At 37.5% G+C, this 20152-nt stretch overlaps 3 protein-coding genes across 6 annotated transcripts in view; 1 reads left to right on the top strand and 2 right to left on the bottom strand.

The window, feature by feature from the left end:
• The window catches only part of arhgap29a (Rho GTPase activating protein 29a), a 32704-nt gene extending 31329 nt beyond the window's left edge, over positions 1 to 1375 (bottom strand). The window contains exons 1-2 of the mRNA XM_077554388.1: positions 1169 to 1375; positions 51 to 427 (exon numbers count right to left, since the gene is read on the bottom strand). Of these exons, the coding sequence (XP_077410514.1) occupies positions 51 to 342 (292 nt within the window). The 5' untranslated portion in view covers positions 343 to 427; positions 1169 to 1375. The remainder of the gene's footprint in view (positions 1 to 50; positions 428 to 1168) is intronic.
• A 2125-nt stretch (positions 1376 to 3500) lies between these two features.
• map3k8 (mitogen-activated protein kinase kinase kinase 8) lies at positions 3501 to 10258 on the bottom strand. 3 transcript variants are annotated; one of them, XM_077555003.1, is made up of 8 exons: positions 10160 to 10258; positions 9343 to 9702; positions 9056 to 9226; positions 8066 to 8327; positions 6587 to 6693; positions 6023 to 6175; positions 5501 to 5747; positions 3501 to 4455 (listed from the first exon to the last, which is right to left on the bottom strand). In XM_077555003.1, exons 2-8 carry the CDS (start codon positions 9682 to 9684, stop codon positions 4331 to 4333), a joined length of 1407 nt encoding a protein of 468 aa, XP_077411129.1. In that variant the 5' UTR covers positions 9685 to 9702; positions 10160 to 10258; the 3' UTR covers positions 3501 to 4330. The 3 variants fall into 3 exon arrangements, with proteins under 3 accessions (XP_077411129.1, XP_077411128.1, XP_077411130.1); XM_077555002.1 differs by having other exon boundaries at positions 10068 to 10223; XM_077555004.1 differs by lacking the exon at positions 10160 to 10258 and adding an exon at positions 9857 to 10039.
• Positions 10259 to 10652: 394 nt separating this feature from the next.
• mtpap (mitochondrial poly(A) polymerase) overlaps positions 10653 to 20152 on the top strand; it is a 10938-nt gene continuing 1438 nt past the window's right edge. Inside the window, exons 1-8 of one of the 2 annotated variants that reach the window (XM_077554507.1) lie at positions 10653 to 10839; positions 11147 to 11316; positions 11396 to 11623; positions 11705 to 11929; positions 13794 to 14005; positions 14976 to 15202; positions 17111 to 17203; positions 17285 to 17358. In XM_077554507.1, coding sequence (XP_077410633.1) covers positions 10668 to 10839; positions 11147 to 11316; positions 11396 to 11623; positions 11705 to 11929; positions 13794 to 14005; positions 14976 to 15202; positions 17111 to 17203; positions 17285 to 17358 — 1401 coding nt within the window. In that variant the 5' untranslated portion in view covers positions 10653 to 10667. The remainder of the gene's footprint in view (positions 10840 to 11146; positions 11317 to 11395; positions 11624 to 11704; positions 11930 to 13793; positions 14006 to 14975; positions 15203 to 17110; positions 17204 to 17284; positions 17359 to 20152) is intronic. The other variant, XM_077554508.1, reaches the window with a different exon arrangement.

A 20152-nucleotide genomic window follows, 5' to 3' on the forward strand; every position in this document is an offset into this window, starting at 1 on the left:
GACTTCCCCTTTAAAGAAACACTTCTTAAGAGACATTATTTCAAACATACCTGCAGAGACGAAAACTCCTCTGAACTGGAGCAACACATCAGCAAACTTGCGTACATCGCTGACTGTCTCCAAGATGTAGCTCGGGTCTGAGGAGAGGCTTTCGAGGTTGGACGAGTGCATTGGACGGCCCTTGGAGACCTTGTCGGACACAGACGAGCCCAAAGTGACAGTGTTCAAACTGGAGCTGGAAAATCGAGAGATGCCCAGAGGGAGTTTGGTTCCTCCTCCGCTGCCGCCACCACCACCTCCAGATCCTCCGCCGGTGCTCTGGCGCAACATGGCAGCAAGCATTGCCCAGTGACCTTTAAGCCCTATATGCCTGTGGTTCTACTCCGGCCTCAAACCTAACACAGGCCTGCCATAAGGATGAAGGGTTCTGCAAAGCCAACAAGACTGAGTGTTACATATGAGAAGTATTGTTTTTACAGTATGATTTCTCTAACAAAAACCTGCATGCTGTCAAATTGCTTTTTTCCCCCTTTTCTTTCTTTCTTTTAATATGCAACAAGAATGCCATTTTACAGCTCCAATCAATGCAAACCTGGACCTAATGGCTTTCAAGTGCAAAGATGACAAAAATGTTGCCAGTCGTGTTTCTTTACACCTAAGTAAAAATATTTTATAGCAATTAACTAATAAATACGTTGCTAAAGTAATAGTCTGACAACGCCCACAAAATCCGAGCAGTTTTAGAAGGGAAGCTCCACTTTGATCTCTTTGAATTATGCAAGTGTACTTTTAGGACTTATAAAGAGTTGCTGACGCACGTACGTACGCCACTTTGTAAGCAACACATAGTCAAATGCCTAAATTGCATTTCTTGCATTAGTCGGTGTACTGGTAACCATACTACACTAGAGTAAGTCACATTTTAGAAAGAACCATGAGAAATGCTTCTGCAAACATCGCATTTGAATTCGGGAAATTGTCCTCTCTTTTTTTTTTAGACACTCATCTGAGACTAAGGGTCCCAACAATATTACACACGTGAATCAAAGCAAGTAGTAGTGAAATTTGATTCTCTCGTTTGCAAAGCGCATACAAAACAAATAAGTTTGCTCCATTTGCAATACTTTAAATGAAGTGATTTAAGTCCAAATCACACAAAGATACGAACCCGAAGCAGAATCCGGAAACATAGCATCTGTGGAAGTTCCAAACGCGCAAAGATGGTCCAAGAAGGTTAGTAATGAATAAACATAGTCCACAGGAAGCGAAGCTATTCGTATGTATCCCGGGCCGGTCCTGGTTGGAGTCTAACGGCGACTTGCCTCCCCTTCCACGAGTGACGTTATCTTTATCGTGGACGCGTGTGACTCTGTTTATGCGTGCGCGCGCGTCTCCTTTAACAACAGGTGCTATGTTTTTAAATTGTAAAGTTAGTCGTAAAAAAATATCTACATCCGCTTTTAACTTTCACAATAATTCCTAAAGCTATATCCTAACCGTGAAATGCTCACCGGTGCGTTTTGTCAGTAGTAACTTTGAGAGCTATTAGCGCTTTCCGGTAATGCATTTGATTTGACTGCCATCTAATGGTAAAAGTAAAACAATGCAGTTAACATGATTCATAGGACATTGTAATCCGATTTTGGCTTCGAGTCTCAAACGTTTTACATCAAGTTCCATCTAAAAAAAATGCATAGCCCTACAAGTACCACCATAATAACAAACATTAAATACACTAACGTAGTAGCCTAAATGTTCAGTGCCCCCACCCCTACCACCTGAAAAGTACATTTCATAAGCCATTGAAATATTATGCACAGTTTGAACACTGACACTGCGCCATAATGTAGAAAGAAAAAAAAACGTGTACTCAAAATGATGCAATTGAAATTGTTTCGCACATTAATAAAATTAGAACTTAAACAGTACATATGATTAAAGGCAAATGTACTTTACTTGAAAATTAAAAGTAGCAATTGGGCTTCTAAAAAGTATTTCCCAATATGTTTAAGGAATTTGTGTAATAAATGAGTTTCTCTTCAATGTTTTACTTTCTAAATTGAATTATTCAGAGAAAACAAATAACTTTCTTATGAAATTGTAATATATAGTGATTCACCTGAAAGTGCCTAAATACTAACTTTTATAAAAGGAAAAAAATATATAGAATCCTTTGTCATTCAGTAGGGTGCACTAATGGTTTATCCTAATTAAATACTTACATTATGAATATAATCCACCACATTTACAAAAGTAACAGGGTATCCAATTTGGGATTGATACTGTACTATATACCATATTTATTTTACATATTTTGTTTTGCACAAGAAAAACATTACAACATTGACAAAAAATGAGTATCTCTTGTTTTTTCCTTTATTCCACTGTGGCTTACACTTTGATACTGTCACCTTTTCATTCTATTTTATCAATGATCAAATAAATGTTCTTAATATTGGTACCATATTTAGTAGTCTATTCATCATAGATTGTCACACGTTAAGTCTTACTTATACAAACGTTTAATGTGAGGACATTAAATGGCTGGGGATGTGTTTATGTCAATTTAAGGAATTTGTTTTACTTTATGCTTAATAAGAGATTGATTGATATTTTATTTATGCCTAAGGAAAATTGATGTTAATAGTCCATTGTAACTTGATGCCTGCCTTGTTTCTTTAATGGCATAATTGGTTGTGGATATGTTTGGTCTTTTTTCTCTGCCACATTACAATTAGATGTAGTGTAATTACTGCCCCAATGTCGACATTCTGGTTTACAAAAGGAACTGCCCAATGGCCACTGATGTTGTAGTGGTTCACTGACCTGACTTCCCATCCCAGCTGCAGTATCTGTTATCAGCAGATGGTAAGGTTCATCTTTGACATTTATTTGGGAACTACTTCACATCACCGTCACTGCTGCTCTCGTCAAATGTGACTCAGGTTTGAAAAAAAATACACATGAGAACACCCCCGCCCCCATATGTCACAGGGTTAAGAAAGAGGAACGTGAGATTATTAGAGCTGTGGTTAGGAGCCAAAAGTGTCAGTTTTCTTTTTGCTTTTGTCAGTTACAAATATGTGTTATATATAATATAAGTTATATAATGTTTTTTGGTCCTTTTTACACCATGTGTTGTTTGTAATTATTCTACAGACACTATAACAGTTCATACTTTGCCTTTTTTTGTGATCAACACCAGATGTTTTGTATATAGAACATAATCATTTCAATGTATTTTTGAAAAATTTTATGGTTAGTCTGTTTGACGTATTGATTGAATTAAGTGCTCTGGACTTAAAAGCTCTCACAGATGAATCTCAGCTTTTGGGTATAATTTCAGTAAAACTGCACATGACAGGGATTTCTTGAGGGATGAGTCAACCAAAACTTGCAAAGGATTTTTTTTTAATAAAGCGCCTGCATTGCGAAAAAATAAATGTGTTGTGTGCATAAAGAAAATCTGAATCAGAAATGCCACATTTTAAAACTATTAATTAGAACCATGTACAAACTTTTTTTTATTATTGATATTAAAACACTGTCTTCAATAACTCAAAAGTTGACTGGAGACTACATATAATATTCACAACATGAAAGAATGCCCTGCGACTCAGCTGGTCTAATCTCCAGCACACTTGCAACCCGAATGAGGATAAGTGGTAGAAAATGTATGGATGACTATGAATGAATCAAGTAAAGCCAACAAACATTTAAAGTGAAATTGACAGCCGTTACAAAACAATCCATAGTAAATGTAAAGCAATGAAAACAAAGCATGTGTTTGAATACTTGAATTTAATTTGAAAAAACACGCACAGATTTGCTCATCTCACAGGATGTACAAAACACGAATTGGGTATCACATGATGATGATTTTTATATTCCACAGGAATTAAAATGAGGAAGTCCATGAAGGACTAAATGAGTCATGACTCCAAAGTGTGCACACATACTTGAAGAAAATACAGATAGACTATAATACAGGCATAAACATTTAGAAATGACACACCATCATAAAAGCCTTTTGAATTAAAACTTACTAAATGATAGCAACAATCCATGCACATATATTCAAATGTACCTCTTTCCAACTACTGACCTGCAGTGCGGTGAGTCACATAAACCAACTCCATCTCCAAGGATTAGCTAATTAGTCAATGTGAGTCTTATAAACAGGTCATCAGTGAGCGGTGTCCCCTGTAGCAGTCCATTGCTCCGCGATAAGCACTGGTCCGCAACAGTGGAGTCGGACAATTAATGATTTCTTGTATATTATTAGCTGGCCTAAACCAAAGGTCACCCGCATGCATAGATGGTGGAAATGTTAGCCATATTCTGAAGTGGGGGGTCCTGTCACCAGCGGGCAATAGCCAGACAAGCCCCCTAGGTCGAGGTATAAGGAGCCATTCCTCTTCACTGGGACAGAAACTTCAGCATAGAGTGAAGAGTCTGTAGGAAAAACGGGAAAAATATACATATAATACAATTAATTTGTGTGGCAATTGATCAACTCCAAACAAATCAGCATAATAGTTCTTGGTGTTTGCCGAATGGGGTAAATAAATAAATAAGTAAACAAATACAAAAAAGTAAAAATAACAACGGATATAAAAAAATATTATTCCAAAATTAAATACAAAAAATATATATGTAAATGGAAATAACGTTATTTAACATGTATTTTCACTTTTGTTTATGTATGTATATATATATATATATATATACATACATATATATATATTTATATACACACACACACACACACACATATACATACATACATACATACATAAATAAATACAAAAATAAAGAACAAGATTCAAAAAGTAAAACTAAATTGGAAATAAATCCGAAAATAAATATATAAATGGAGTTAAATATCAATCAATAAATAAAAACGCTGTGTGACTGCTCTCACATTTATTTATTTCATGCTGCAAACGCTCTGTCAGGACGAAATGTTACTCAAATGAGGGGGCGGGCGGTCCTAAGCGTGTCTTGGGTTGGACTCTGAGCGGGTCACTGAACAAGGAAGTCTCGCCGGCTTGCATGGAGAGCTCCAGAAATGGACGACTATCGTGTCCACTGCAACGGCGGAGTCCAACCCAAGACACACTTAGGACCACCCCCTCATTTGAATACAATTTTGTCCTGACAAAGCATCTGCAGTATGAAATAAACAAATGTGAGAGCAGAGCGTTTTTATTTATTGATTGATATTTAATTATATTTATTTTAGCATTTATTTTCACATTTATTCTTATATTTTTATTTAATTTTTAATCTTGTTTTTTATTTTAGTATTTATTTTTTACTTTTATTTATGGATATATTTTTTGTTTTGTTTTGTTTTGTTTTGTTTTTATTTCTATTTCTCTTTATTTTTTGTATTTAATTTGATAATTATATTTTATGCATCCATTTTATTTTCACTTTTGTATTTATTTTTAATTTTGGCAGTTTTGGTCCTCCATACCTAATACCATTCAAATACCTTGAGTGGTGTCATCTTGCTGGTTCTGCTGGTACAGCATGGCATGGTTGGCCTCCTCCAGAGCCGAGTCTAGACTCCAACACCTGGGCTGGTCCTCTTTAGGCGGGTTGATGGCCTCATCCTTCAGCAGCTCCGACGCTGAACTCCTAAGTGAGGGGTTCTTCTCCAGAGCTCGTTCCAGAAAAGACTTCATGGCCAGGCTGCAGTTGTCAGCTATGTCCTCCAGGGGGGGTGCTTGCTTGTAGATCTAGGGGAGGGAAAATGACAGACAGTCAGGTTTTGCAGTAATCCCCCAAAACAACTCCAAAGCAGTGACCTAGATTTTGTTTTCTGAGTTATGATAACTTGTTAAACCTGCTGAAAAGTGAGGTGGGAGGATTAATACGCACTTCACTGAATCACACTGCTTCTTATTCTCTGTCAACAGTTTCAAGAGGAAGTGAGTAACCGAGCCACATTCAACAGATCTGATCGTCTACGTTCAAACATGTTGGCTCATGTACGCCTTTGAAAAATACGTACAATGTAGAGGTACGATGGGTAGGCGGTGCGTGGGTATCTTCTAACCCAGGGAGGGTCGCCAGTCTGCATGTGAATGATGGTAGTTCCCAGGCTGTAGATATCTGTTTTGGTATCATGTCCACGACACAAAACAAGCTCTGGACTCATGTACATCTGAATAAAATAAAAGAGGGCCATTATTTAACAAGAATCGCATCTTCACTTCTAAACAACAAACAGGAAAACAAGTGCTTCAAGTGCATAGTGAGTATTTTCCTGTGACAACGGATGAGTGAACCTTTAGACCGGTGCGTCAAAAGTAATCGTGTGTGGAAAGTAAACACAGTAACAGCTTCGACCTCCGTGTTGGAAATTCCAGCCTGCTGTGTAATTTTGGCTTGAACACAAAAGTGTGTCTGCAAGCATTATTTCTCTTTTTTTTTTCCTACTGGGAGCCTGCTTTGGGACTTTCCACCAAGTGCAAGACCTTTGCTTGTAATCATGTGTGGGTCAAGCCGGGGGGGAAACAGAACATAAACTCGGACTATAGTCACCGGACCGCATCTCATCTGCTTGTTTTCTTACCTCGGTTCCTCTCAGGTCTCTTGGGATATACAGGTCCTCTGTCATTTGCACGGTCAGGCCAAAGTCCACCAGGACAGCCTTGTCTGACATCAGGACAATGTTACTGGCTAAAGAGAGAAGAGATAATAAATGCATGTGAGACGGGTCCTTATTGTGAGAATACATCACATAGTGTAGTTCTGAAGTAGTGTTATCGGTTAACTAAATAAAAATGACTACTCCTCACGTCTGTGCTGAATTCTCGCAAGGAAAAAAACAAAACAAAAAACAACCACTGATTATGAATAGGATGGGGATGACACAAATATGGCTTTTCTAGAGGGGGAAACTGGCTTCTTATTGTAATAAAAAGCCATATGCCAAGAAAAGAACATAAATATCATCAACCCCCAATTTTTGGGGACAATAATATGTTCTATACAGCCCAACTAGTGTAAATCCAATATTTTGGTTAATATTGCGTTAGTTGAATATGAGTTAAGCAGCAAAATCCAGCAGTTTTTTTTTATTAATATCAGAAGGCGGCCATTTTGCCACTTCTTGTCGAGTGAAAATGACATCAATGTTGCTCAGGTCTCAGGTAACAACCAATCACAGCTCAGCTTCAGAAAACAGATGAGCTGTGATTGGTTTTTGCCTGAGCCTTGCTCAGGGCTCTGGCAACAACTGTGATGTCATCTTCACTCGACAGCAAGCGGCGAAATGGCCGCCCCCTGAGAAGGATAAACAAATGGCAGGATTTTGCTGCATAACTCATATTCCACAAATGTAATATTCATCAGAATGCCATGTTTAGACTAGTGAAGTCACATGTAACATATTATTGTTAAGAAATGTTAAAGGTTGGCTTCCCCTTTAATTATCTTAAAGTACTATTTTAAACTCCCCATTTGTCATACATGTATAAATTACTGTTAATGTTTCGTTATTAAAGTGTACAACCTCAGGGGTGCTTGACCGTAGATGTTCCCCTATATTTTTTTAAAACTCACAAACGCCTAATTACATCATGTAATTTGTAGAGAGCAAATATTAGCAGCAGCAACAACATGATAAATTGTTTAACTTACTCACCTGCCTAAAAACTAAAATGTATCTTGTAGAGGAGATAGCAAATTGGAAATTCCAGAGAATTCATACTTTTTTTTAAGGCTGGCAAAGAGGCTGACAAGAGTCACTTCAGCATTTTTTGTCGCAGCTTATGTGCTTCAGGTAATGCAGCTACATAACTTTAAACCTCTGCAGCACTCCACATACTGAACAAAAAGATTCTTGTAATCTCAGTTATGAACTGGCAAATTCCATCAGTCTGACCTGGCTGCCTTTAGATCGTATTATCAAGGTGGATTTCTCGAGGCGACAGAGGGGAAATAGAACTGTCAGTCATTTTTGTAACCTTCAGAACTATTCACAAACAGTAGCTTCCTTTGGTGGAAAATATTCCTGAACTATTAAACACCAGTCATTTTTTGCTCTTACGTTTAATGTCGTGATGGATGACGTTGTGCGAGTGAAGATACTCCAGGCCCCGAAGGATCTGCTTGGTCACCCAGATGATCTCAAACTCTCTCATCGGCCCGCAGCTGTCGATCTTCTCCAGGACCGAGCCGCCCTCGCCGGCCTCCATGAAGAGATGCACGTTCCGTTCCCACAGCAAAGCCCCGTACAGTTTGGCGATGTTCTCATGGCAGAAGCGAGCCTGGAACTCTATTTCGGCCCCTCTGAAGTTCTCCATGGGAATCTGTGAAAAACAATACGTTTATACCAGGAGGAATGTTATTTTTAAGCAGTTTTATTGGTCATCAGTAGATAGAAGAGTACAAGCAAAATAGCCTTTTTAATGCCAAGTAAATACTAAGCAATCTGTCATCTCACTCAATAATGGAGGATCCAGTATTTTTTATTGACTGTCAAGATTTGATTTTAACAATTGAATAAAGAATAAATAAAATTTCTAGCGTGGTATACTAGATTACAAGATAAAGCATGAGGCGTCATATTGTTTACTACTCAGCAGGTCAGCCATTCAATCATAATAAAATAATTGTCAAACACTGTCAGATGATGGCTGGGAAATCAGTGTTTAAATATATACAGGTATGACATCAGTGCCAGTAAGCTGTTGCCACTGTAGTGTGTCTATGTGTGTACAGTGCACCAAAGTCAACAGCTTTATCTGACTCAGAAATCCAAGGTTGTAAATATTTTCCTTGTAAGACGATTGACTATACACGTGTGTGGGTACTATAATAAAAGTTAAACGAGCATTTATATACTCCGTCACAAAAGCTCAGCGCAGTTGAGTAATTGTTTCCATTAGTGCAATTTCTATTTCTCATTTTGCAATTTTTTTTTTCAAAGAGCTCTGTTCCTCTTCTTGTTTAAAAGAAAGCCTAACTATTCACACTGGTTTTCATTTGGGTGGGGAAAAAGTCACAGTAATTCCAAATATTTGCCAACAGGACGTACCAGTTTACAAGCCATTCTCTTCCGGGTCGTGATGTCCTGAGCTAAGTGAACTTTCCCAAAGGAGCCCTTAGGTACGAGGTCAGAGCCACGATTCTTGTAGGTCAATTGCCAGGAAAACAGGAGTACATCCTTGTTGATCTTATAGCGCCCATTTTTTACAACCATATCATTCTGCAAATAAAGACAAATGACTTTTTAGTGTGGGCTGTTAAACAGCATGTAAGCCAGATATTATTCAGTCTGTCAGGTAATGTTTCATCTTGATGTACATACAAAAATATACCCACTTTATTTAGCAGGACTCCCATCTCCTCAGACAGGTGCTGCAGTGCTTCCGCTTGCATGTCGGAGAGCATGTTGACAAAGGACAGGAGGTCTGCCACTGTCCCGTGCCGGACATTTCCAGCTCCGTCAGAGTAGCTCTCCTGCGACTCCAGACTCACAAAGTTTCCAATCTCTTCATTCCCATCCATTGCAACAGGGGAGAGACTGTCACCTTCAGATAATAAGCCACTTTCTACCTCTTCTTCTCCTTCAAGCTGATAGAGCGTCTCTGCCGCATTGATGATGTCTTCAATGTTCATATGTGCCAAAAGCAGTTGCATGTGGTTGTCATAGTTGTACTCCATTTTGTTGACGTAGACTCACTGGAACAAAAACAAACAGACATCAGCCTGTGTCAAATAGATTAAATCATAACTAAAGTAATAATTTGGTTCATATGGTGAATGTTTGTTTGTCTATTGCAAATTACAATTCCCTAAAAAAGAAACAAAACCTAAAATAAACGAAATTATTCACCAGGTATGCTGTTTTTGCTGAAGGGCACCTCGACAGTAGTCAACCCGGCATCTAGTTGACTTTTTTTTTTTTTGTGGCAGCCAAAATACAAATACTTGAAAACATACAGGAACAATAAGAGACCGCTATTTAAAATAAATGTCAACAAATGACTGTTCCGTTACATCATCTTAAATCAAATCAAATAAACATGTATAGAGACTCATCTAACCTTGAGTGTCCGCTTTCGCCAGCAAAATATTCATTTTTATTACATAATACACAAAGTTAAAAATAAATAAATAAATAAGAGTGTGGCATTACCACTAGTATCAATAGCGACTTCTTTCCATAAGTCCGTCAGTAGCGTCCACGTCACACTGGCTGCTCGTTTACCGATCTGCGGCATTTGAGGAACTACACCGTGGAACTATATCATTGCGCATGTGCCGTCACATTGAGCACGCCTACATTTGGGTTTCGTTTTCCGTTTTCTTCTGATTTGAAAAGCAAGCATTTTTTTTTTGTTAATAATACTTGTGGCAACTAATCGTTACAACCAAATAAAGAAAACATGTAGACTATAGTTTTAGCTGAGCGTTGCGTATACGTATAAAACGTATTAAATTTATAGTTTCGTGTTATTAAATTTACCTTAAAACACTACCAATGACAAATACATTGATGTTTCAATAACGTAAGCAAGCAATAAGTTTTTTTTATCTATAAAGTAAATTACTGTATATTAAGTGATTGTTTTATTTGGAGGCATATCAGATTACATTTGGTGTCTCTCGCGTGCCGTAGGAAGGGCAAAACAGAGGAGCAGCGCATGCGTCGTACGTCAACAAAAATGGCGTCCTCCATTGCTGCGCACAGGGTACATATGAGCGGAAGGAGCAAACTCGTACAATGTCTCCAAAAGGTGGACAGAGTTTTTCACAGAAGAGTCGGAACTACAGCTGTCGCAGCCCATGCCGACCCACCAACAAAGGACGAAGCCGGTTAGTAAAGTTAACATCCCCATTATCCATTAAAATTATCAATTCTGTCTTTACACTACAATGTCGGTACTGTACTTCAAAAGCCGTGCGTCGTTTTGTGAATGTAATTGTGCTTATTACGCTGTTGTCATACTGTTAATATGAATACAGTACACGTCTATCTCCCTTTAATAGCAACAAAAAGTAGCAGTCATATGCAGTAATTGTCAAAAAAATAATAATAAGATAATAGAGTCTCATCCTAACAGCAAACATGAGAAAGCATTTCGGTATAAAGCATTTGGTAAATTCTTGCTTCTGTTCTCAGCAGGTGAAAAGGATGGACGTCTGTCTTTTTACGCTGTCCAAGCGCAAAGACAAAAAGAGGCAGAAAGATCTGTTCTCATCAACTGTCCCCAAATGACCAATAAGAAAAAAATCCTCAAGTTTCTATCATTGCATGGTGATATTAAAAAGTACTTCACGTACGAAAGCTATGTAAGTAAAAATCTCAACACAATGAAAATGTGCTGACTAACTAAAGTCTAATATTGATTGTTTTGTGATTCATTTCCAGGGAATTCATGCAGTGGTGGAATTTGCTTCACAGGACAGCGTTTACTCATTACTCGATGCTGCCAGTATCCCCAGTAACAACCATGAATCTCTGGTTCCTTATAAATCAAGATTAATGACCCTGAGATATCTGACAGAAGTAACCAGCCAGCAGTCCAGTAAAGAGACCCACTCACAAACTACTATTCCCATTAATGATCTTATTATGAGACTTTGTCAAGAAGAGAGTGTTAGTACCATTTGTGATACATCTCAAACTTTAAAACTAAAACGTGTTTATGATATTGTACATATTTGTTTCCCCCCTCAGATAGACCAACAAATAGTCTCCTTGACAGAAGCCTACCAGCTAACTGAGGAGAACAGTCGACTGCGTTTCCTCGTGTGCTCCATGCTCAAAGACATTGCCGCTGCTTATTTTCCGGAATGCTCCATTAAACCCTTTGGCTCATCAGTGAATGGCTTTGGAAAGCTGGGCTGCGATTTGGACATGTTTCTGGACCTAGATGGCATCAGTGGAAGGAATTTAAAGATGGTAAAGACAAACAGGGCAATGATATCTGATAATAACAATTCTGGTTGCCAGAAAATCTCAGGGCTACTGCTATCTAGTTAAGTATATAAGCAGTGAATCCATGTTCAAATCCCTGTTGATGACCACCCTGATATTAGCAAATCCTATAAGAACACACGACTCAAAATGTTTTTTCCTTCGTTCTATGAGGCAGTGTCTATGAACATTAAAAGTGCAAAAATCAATGGCATCTGATTCCCTAAAAAGTAATAAGTAAAGCATATTAACTCATTCACTGCCATTGACAGCAATAGACGTCAAAAATTCATTTGAACTATTACTATTAGTTTAACATTTTTCCACTTTTGTTAACAAGAGTATGAAAACCCAAGATTTTTTTATTGTACATATATAACAGATGTAAAATTTGTGATTAATCATGAGTTAACTAGTGATGCGATTAATTACGATTACAAATTCTAATCGCCTGACGCCCCTAATTTTTAATAATTAAAAAAAAAAAGATTAAAAATTAGGGGCGTTAGGTGATTAAAATTAATTGTACGTAATCGTGTGACTTCACTTGTTACCTCACAATTTAAAAAAATAAACATTAAAAATTAGGGGCGTCAGGCGATTAAAATTTGTAATCGTAATTAATCACATGACTTCACTAGTTAACTCACGATTAATCACAAATTTTATATCTGTTCTAAATGTACAATAAAAAAGTATAGGTTTTCACACTTATTAACAAAAGTGGAAAAATGTTAAACTAATAGAAATAGTTCAAATGAATTTTTGACGTCTAAAGCCGTCAATGGCAATGAATGAGTTAAGTATCAAAATGGATGACTGGATAATGACATACCCTGTATTCTGCCATATTGGACGTTTTTGTGAAGTCCACGTCAGCGCTGTCGCATTGCGTGTGTGCTATAAAACTGCCGTATGGCGTCGTCAAGTATTGCCATAATTTAGATGGCACGTCTAACCATCTCAGGCTTCATATTCTTTCTTATAAACAAAAATCGTGATGGATTCTCACCAAAATTTATGTGAACATGTGCAGACACTGATAAGTTTGTCTGATGATGTCCATCCTCTGAATTATCACATGGCGTGAAAGATAACCAATAGAAATAACCAATCTGGGACTTTTCTATTGAAATACATTTAAAGACAGGCGCTTGTATCATTCACAAGACAGTCAAGAACCCATGGGAGCAGTTAAGGGGTTTCTCATTATTATGATTATGTAAATAAGTTATCCTTTTAACAACTGGTATGTAGTGGTCATATTTGGACATCATGTAGTATATGACCTGAATTTTTTTTTAAATTATATGTCCAAAAAAAAAGTTTTTTTTTCATTAGAATTTTACTTACTAGGTTGTTTTGTTTAGATGGCTAATTTAAGTTGAAATATTATATGACCATTGTAGAAAGCCTTCCAGTGTAGATGTATGTTGGATAATAGTAAAATTGTAGATAAGAGTAAATAATAAAGAATAAATATTTCAATTAGATTAACTCTGCTGGTTCTGGTACGGTAATATCCTTATTCGTCAGTGACTCTAGAACGAAACCTGCAATATTTGTTATTATATTATTATTCACGTACGTCACTTTATGTCAAAAAAACATGACTGATTGTCACCAAAATGTATGTGTGCATGTGATAATTATAGTCTGAAAATATTATAATGATACTTGCAATATTTTGGATTATATTAACGTCGGAAGCGTTGCCACATACATAATGAAACGCATATGCAAAATAATAAGAAATTAGCAAGAATATTTTCAGACTATAATTAGCACGTCACCACATGTATGTGTGTCTCTTTTTTACGTCTGATTAGACATCTCTTTCATTGTGTAGCCACCATCCGGTATGGCCTTGGAGTACCAGATGAAGCGTGCCTCTTCAGAGCGCAGTGTCACGCAGAGCCTCTTGTCTGTCATTGGCGAATGCGTGGACCAGTTTGGGCCCGGCTGCGTCGGTGTGCAGAAGATCCTCAATGCCCGATGCCCTTTGGTCCGTTTCTCCCATCAGCCGTCTGGTTTTCAGTGTGACCTCACCGCCAACAACAGGTCTTCTTCCTCTTCCATAACGCTTGCAGTCGCAGCTTTCACATTCATTCTTTAAGTCTCGAAATGCCAATGTGCATTCCTTCTTTGTGATGTTGTAACCACAAATGACATAGTGAAAACCCTAAAGACAAGGTAGGCCGTTGGAGAGTCAGCCCAGTGCTTGCGTAACTGAAACTACGCTTTGTGTTTATCTTTATGTCGACTCTTTAGATTGTTGACATCCCACTCATAATGTGACACATGCCCACTCGTAATGTGACACATGCACGCTAATACAGAGCAAATCGCTGTGTAGTTTCGACGGAAATAGTTGCAGGATGCTTGTTGTGGGCGGATTCGGCTGCCGGGGGGGACTTTTCTCGACTCTTGTTCACATATATCTTTTGGCCATTACAATTTCCTGTCTATGCTGTGGAGACTACGTTGTGCAAGTGAATGTCTCAACAGGAAGAAAAAAGTCGCAGCAAACTAACCCAACCATGCCAAAGAAAAGGCTGCTCTCTTGTGGTGATTTTGGATGCCAGTTTCAGTGACGCTAGCAAACGTTTTAATAACATCTCAGGCAATGTACGTTAGATATTACAATTTATTTTTAATTTTAGTATCTATATGTATCATTATTATTAATTTTAAATTATTTTTTTGCCATACCTCAAATGGCTGGTGAAAATTGTAAATATAATATCTGCAATTAGCTTGAAGGTGATAAAATTTACATATAACATTTATACACTATATAGTTTATTATAACTATGGACACTTAACAGTCAATCCCCAAAATATTCATTTTCTGGCATTTTTTTTGTATTTGAATTTTTTTTATTGGTATTTTATGGTGGGAAATTTTTTTCAGGTCCTTGTATTTATTGCAGGATGTGTTCATCGCACTCACATTGTTGATTTTGCAGGGAATGTTTGCATCAAATCAAACAACAGTTGCACTAGTCGTCAACCAGCTTTTTGTCCACAGGGTGGCGATGAAGAGCTCAGAGTTGCTTTACCTTTATGGCCAACTGGACCCTCGAGTGCGTCACCTGGTGTTCACCGTGAGATGTTGGGCCCGAGCAAAAGGAGTGACCAGCAGCATCCCCGGGGCCTGGATCACAAACTTCTCTCTCACAGTCATGGTGGTGTTCTTCCTGCAGGGGAGAAGCCCCTCGATAATCCCCACCCTGGACCATCTACGAAACCTTGCAGGTAATGTCAGTTAAATGAGTGCTAGTCTGCAATAGTATTGCCTCTGCCAAGCTTTTTTTTTTTTAACTAATGTGAGCTTGCCTAGCCACATAAAAACAAGATTAGTTTTCACGATGGCTATTCTTCCATTTGAAAATCTACAATAAATCTTGTTCAAACGTTTGTTACAGATTATGTGATTAACAGACAATCAGTCCAAGGTGTACCATGCCTCTTACCCAAAGTCATCAAGACTCCATCTTACCTGTGACCTAAACAGGATAAGAGGTAGAAAATGACTGAAATTCTTATCCAAAAATTTAACAGTTGAATGTAGAGCTCTTCTAAATTTCACATTTGGCTGCAGTTACCGTATATTTTAAAATGGAAAAGTTGGCTGATATAAGAATTTAATAACTCAAGTGAGAAGTTTAATATATATATTTTTCTCATTTCAAGGCAGCAGCATATAAAAACGTCTGTCTCCGCAATTCCTTTTGACTTATGGTTAAGCCTTGACAGAGGTGTGTGTATTTTTTAATTGCTGATGGGAATTTATTGTCTTACACTGACGAAATAATATGGTGAACAAATGTTAGACAAGTCATTTTCCACAAGGTGATATCTTTTAAATGCTTATCATTGCTTGACTTTCCTAGAGCAAAAAAAATGTCCTCATACAATTTACTGTTTATTTTTCCTATTAGGTGACTAAATGAATGGTTAGAATTGCACTATATGTCCTTGAAGTCTACTTAAAACCACCAATGTCTACATGACAAAGAATATAAAATTGATACATTGACTTTTACTATGTTTACAACTTCATTATTGATTTATATATATATATATATATATATATATATATATATATATATATATATAATTATAATTATAAGTTAAAATATTTTTTTAATTTCCAAGCATGACATTACATTCAAATTCCTATGACAATGTGCCTTGTGCTAAACATAAATAAATAAATAAATGCAGGCTGCCTGGAAGGCTGTAACACATTTTTAAAACATCATGTTCAGAATAATAAATGCATAGAAAACAAAGAACTTGTCCGGGCTGTCAATTGCAGATGCATTAGCTCAGCAGAGCATTAGCATCCCAGTTATTCATATTGAGATGACGAGAGCATCATCAAATACACCCCCTCTTACTCTTCACATGTCTCAAAATGATGGTTGTGTCTGTGGGTTGATGTTAAATAAAATTAAAAAAAAACTTGTGAATGCATAATTCTTGCTTTTCATAAATGTGCACTAACACAGTATGCTCCGAGTTCATGCTGCCGAAACTGGCTGTAGTTGTTGAGACCTTTCTTTGCACAAAAAGTAATGCACAATAAGTCATAAAAATATGTTACTTGGATATTTTTTAACTTAATGAACATAATATTTTTTTATTTACTGTGTATATTACTAGGTAATATGGCTAAGCGCCCCCACCACAGCAGACTGCCGCAACTGAACCTTCTTCTTATTTCTCCCTCACTTTCACCTTGGCTGCTTGATAATTGCCCTCCAAAAGCAATCAGACCAAAACCGCCCCCACCCCACCCCTCCACGGTCGCCAGCACTACCACCTGCTTCACTGCCTTTACCCCGTTTAGCAGAGTCTCGATCACCCAGAGTGCTTACAGCACAATAAAAGTCCCATCACTTTGGTAAGGTCGATGACCCAACCTCCTTTGGATACACTTGCATGAACACACACGGACGCACCTCATCATGGTGAAGGTGACTGCTAACAAGGGCATCACCGGGCAGTCCAGAAAGGACATGATCCATGCCCTTTCATATTTCTTTTCGCTCTTTTTCCTTGCAAACATCAACACCATCCATCTGTGCCTTATTTATAACCGTCATAGGCGTTTAAAGACCGCCATTTACCTTGTGTCCCCCGCTTTCATCCCACAAGGTCCCGCGGACAAGAGCGTGATCGAGGGGAACGACTGCACATTTGTCAGCGACTTCGACAGGATTCAGCTCCAGAGCAACACGGAAACACTGGGTGAGAGCGTGAGCACAAAGGCCTAGCTGCGTTGATACATTTGAATGCAACTAACGGGAGTTTTTCTTTTCTTTGTCATAGAGAAACTGCTTTGTGAATTCTTTGAGTTCTATGGCAGCTTTGAATTCATTAAGAAGTCCATAAATATCAGAAAGGTAAGTAAGACTGTTGTGGCGTCAAAAAAATCGTAAAAATCTCAAACCCAGTATTTTGTGACACTTAGATAGGTAACTATGGCAGCATGCACCACCACATTGCATCTGTAAAGCTGAAATTTGCGGTAAAATTTAATGAGAAATCAGTGTGCAAAAGCCGTAAAACAATTCAACATAGACTGTAAAAAAAAAAAATGGTGTGGGGGGGGACGTAAATTTTCCAGCAGCTAGGGCGTCAGAAAAATACTTTCTTATAAAAATGAAAAAAATACGGTAATTTTCCAGTTGCTGGGGTGCCAGGAAAATACTGTGAAATAACAGAAAATTACCAAAATGCTACCATCTAGGACATTATTTAAACTGTAGTTATTTTCACTTAAAAAAAAAAAAAAAGTAAATTTATTATTTTTTATGGCAAAATTGCGCATTTTAAATATGAATGTTTTTTTCATTTCTTTCTAGGGCTTTAAACTTTTCTTTAAACATTTTTTGTTCCATTAAATAACAGTCAATTATTAGTGAAATTACGATACATTTGTGAACGTATTTTAATAATCAATATATGTATTTCGTTTTTTTGGGTTAAAAAAAACTGAAAAATTGTGTGTTTTTACAGTTACAACGATTTAATTTCATATTTGTCATGTAAAATCTGTTTATTTTTGTAAATTAAATTATATTTTTAAAATTCAGAAAAACTATAAAATAAAAATAAAAAAACAAATAATATTCTGTTATATTACAGTATTTTTTAATTTTATTTTTTTAACAGTGTATGGAACAAAGGGGAAGTCAACACAAAAAAAGTCTAAACCTACCATTCTGATTAATATTTGTGGAATATGAGTTAAGCAGGAAAATCCACCCTTTTTATCCATCTCAAATAAACCTCTTGAGTGTGAGGCAGATATGCAAACCAGCATCATTATTTGTGTGTTAAAATTTATAATAAGCTCATTTACCCAAGAAGAGACTGTGTACTCTCTGCTGAGTAAATAAACACCCAGACCACTTAATAAGAATTTACCTAATAATAGCTCCTAATGATCTGTTGTGCAAAAATAACAAGATGAAAAAGATCTAGTATTGGTAGAGCTGCTTTTGCTACCACTTTAGCATCTACCTCAACCCAGAATCTCCACTTGACATCCCTTCGTTACATCCCGGTGCTCAGTTCTATCAAGGAGATCTGTTGATAGTGAAGGCAGCCAGTCCACGCAGATGACAGCTGCCCTTGTCTTGTCTGATTGATGCTGGCCCTTTGAGATCCGATGCCCTTGAGCCGAGATCAAATTTAGGAACTCCATCAGGCTGCAAAGCATTATTTACCTCTACCAGGGAGGTTGTGTTTTAACTGGCATTGATGTATCGCCCCGTCTGTCAACGGGGTCACACTACGACAACTGCTGCCTTTTTAGAGTACCGTAAATCGCAAATGGTAAACAAGCTAGTGCTGCCTTCAATGCTAATTCACGCCCAACAACAAAAACATGATCAAAACCAGTGTACTAGGCAGACACAATGAGAAAGGTATTACAGTGTTTGTGTTTTGTTGGATCTGCAATCTTAACTTTCATTACACAGAAGCGGGCCTCATTTACATTGTTTCTTCTTACCTGAGCTCTGATTGCTTCGGTTTACGGCATTTGTACAAAATCGGAATGTCTCTATAATCGGGATTGACTGATTATTGGCACTAATATTTTGTATTTTGACAAATATTTACGTCAGGGAATTATTTAAGTTTTTAATTGACTTTATTAGAGATTCCTCTGAAACTGAGAACTCTCAGTATGTTTTTTTTTTTTTTCTACTTTGAACATCTGCTCCACATATCGGTTATTGGCCTCCTTGATTACTAATAATTGTGCCCTAAAAACGAACATATCTGTCTATCTACTGTGCACTCTTAAGACACAGTTCACTAATGTGACATAGCTTAAAAATCATTATTTGAAATGCTAAATAACAACAATAAAGAAGAATTAGCTCCCACTTCACTGTATTTGCTTAGAGAGGAGCTTAAGGGGACAGTGTGTAGAATTTAGTGCCATCTAGTGGTGAACTAACAGAATGCAACAATTTTTAAGCACGTGTACTACGGTGTCTCAGAGAGACCACACTTCACAAGGATACCACCAATTACTAACAACTATTATTAGGAGTGAGTCAGCGAGCAAGCAGCCCGGTGAGCAGAAACTAGACGGAGCGGCGAGCAAGAGTGTCTAGCAAGAATTCGCTGAAGTGGCTAACAAGAGCAGCTTGCGGAAGAAGCTAGCTAAAGCAAGCGAGAGCAAAGCAAAGGTAGACAAGTGGGAGCCCGTATCACGAAACTCAGCGGCGACCACCAACAGGCCCTGGCTGTGGAAGGTAGGCGGCGGTCAACTCGGCGGTCTCATACTAGCTGCAAGCACCACCAGAGGCTAATTCCATTCACCAAGTTCTCTTCCTTCGTGTATCCGTAGCAGAAAGATGGCAGTGAAACATGTCAACTGTAAGGCACGACTTATTGTGTGAAATTTTGTATTAAAAAAAAAAGCATATTACTGAAATTTATAGTCGTTTTTTGTATAATGAATTAATTATAAGTACACCACTAGATGACGCTACATTCTACACACTGTCCCTTTAAGAGCTGCAACAAAACATCAACATCAACATTGAAATTGTGAAGCATGATGCTACAGGCACAGCAACAAGGCAAGCTAGCTAGGCTAGCCATGTATCTTCAAAAGTTTCCTTTTAGCAAACTTAGTGAGTGGTTTATGTCATTTAGGCCTGCTAGAAACACACA

This window comes from Vanacampus margaritifer, chromosome 20, assembly GCF_051991255.1.
Source record: "Vanacampus margaritifer isolate UIUO_Vmar chromosome 20, RoL_Vmar_1.0, whole genome shotgun sequence".
NCBI lineage: Eukaryota > Metazoa > Chordata > Actinopteri > Syngnathiformes > Syngnathidae > Vanacampus > Vanacampus margaritifer.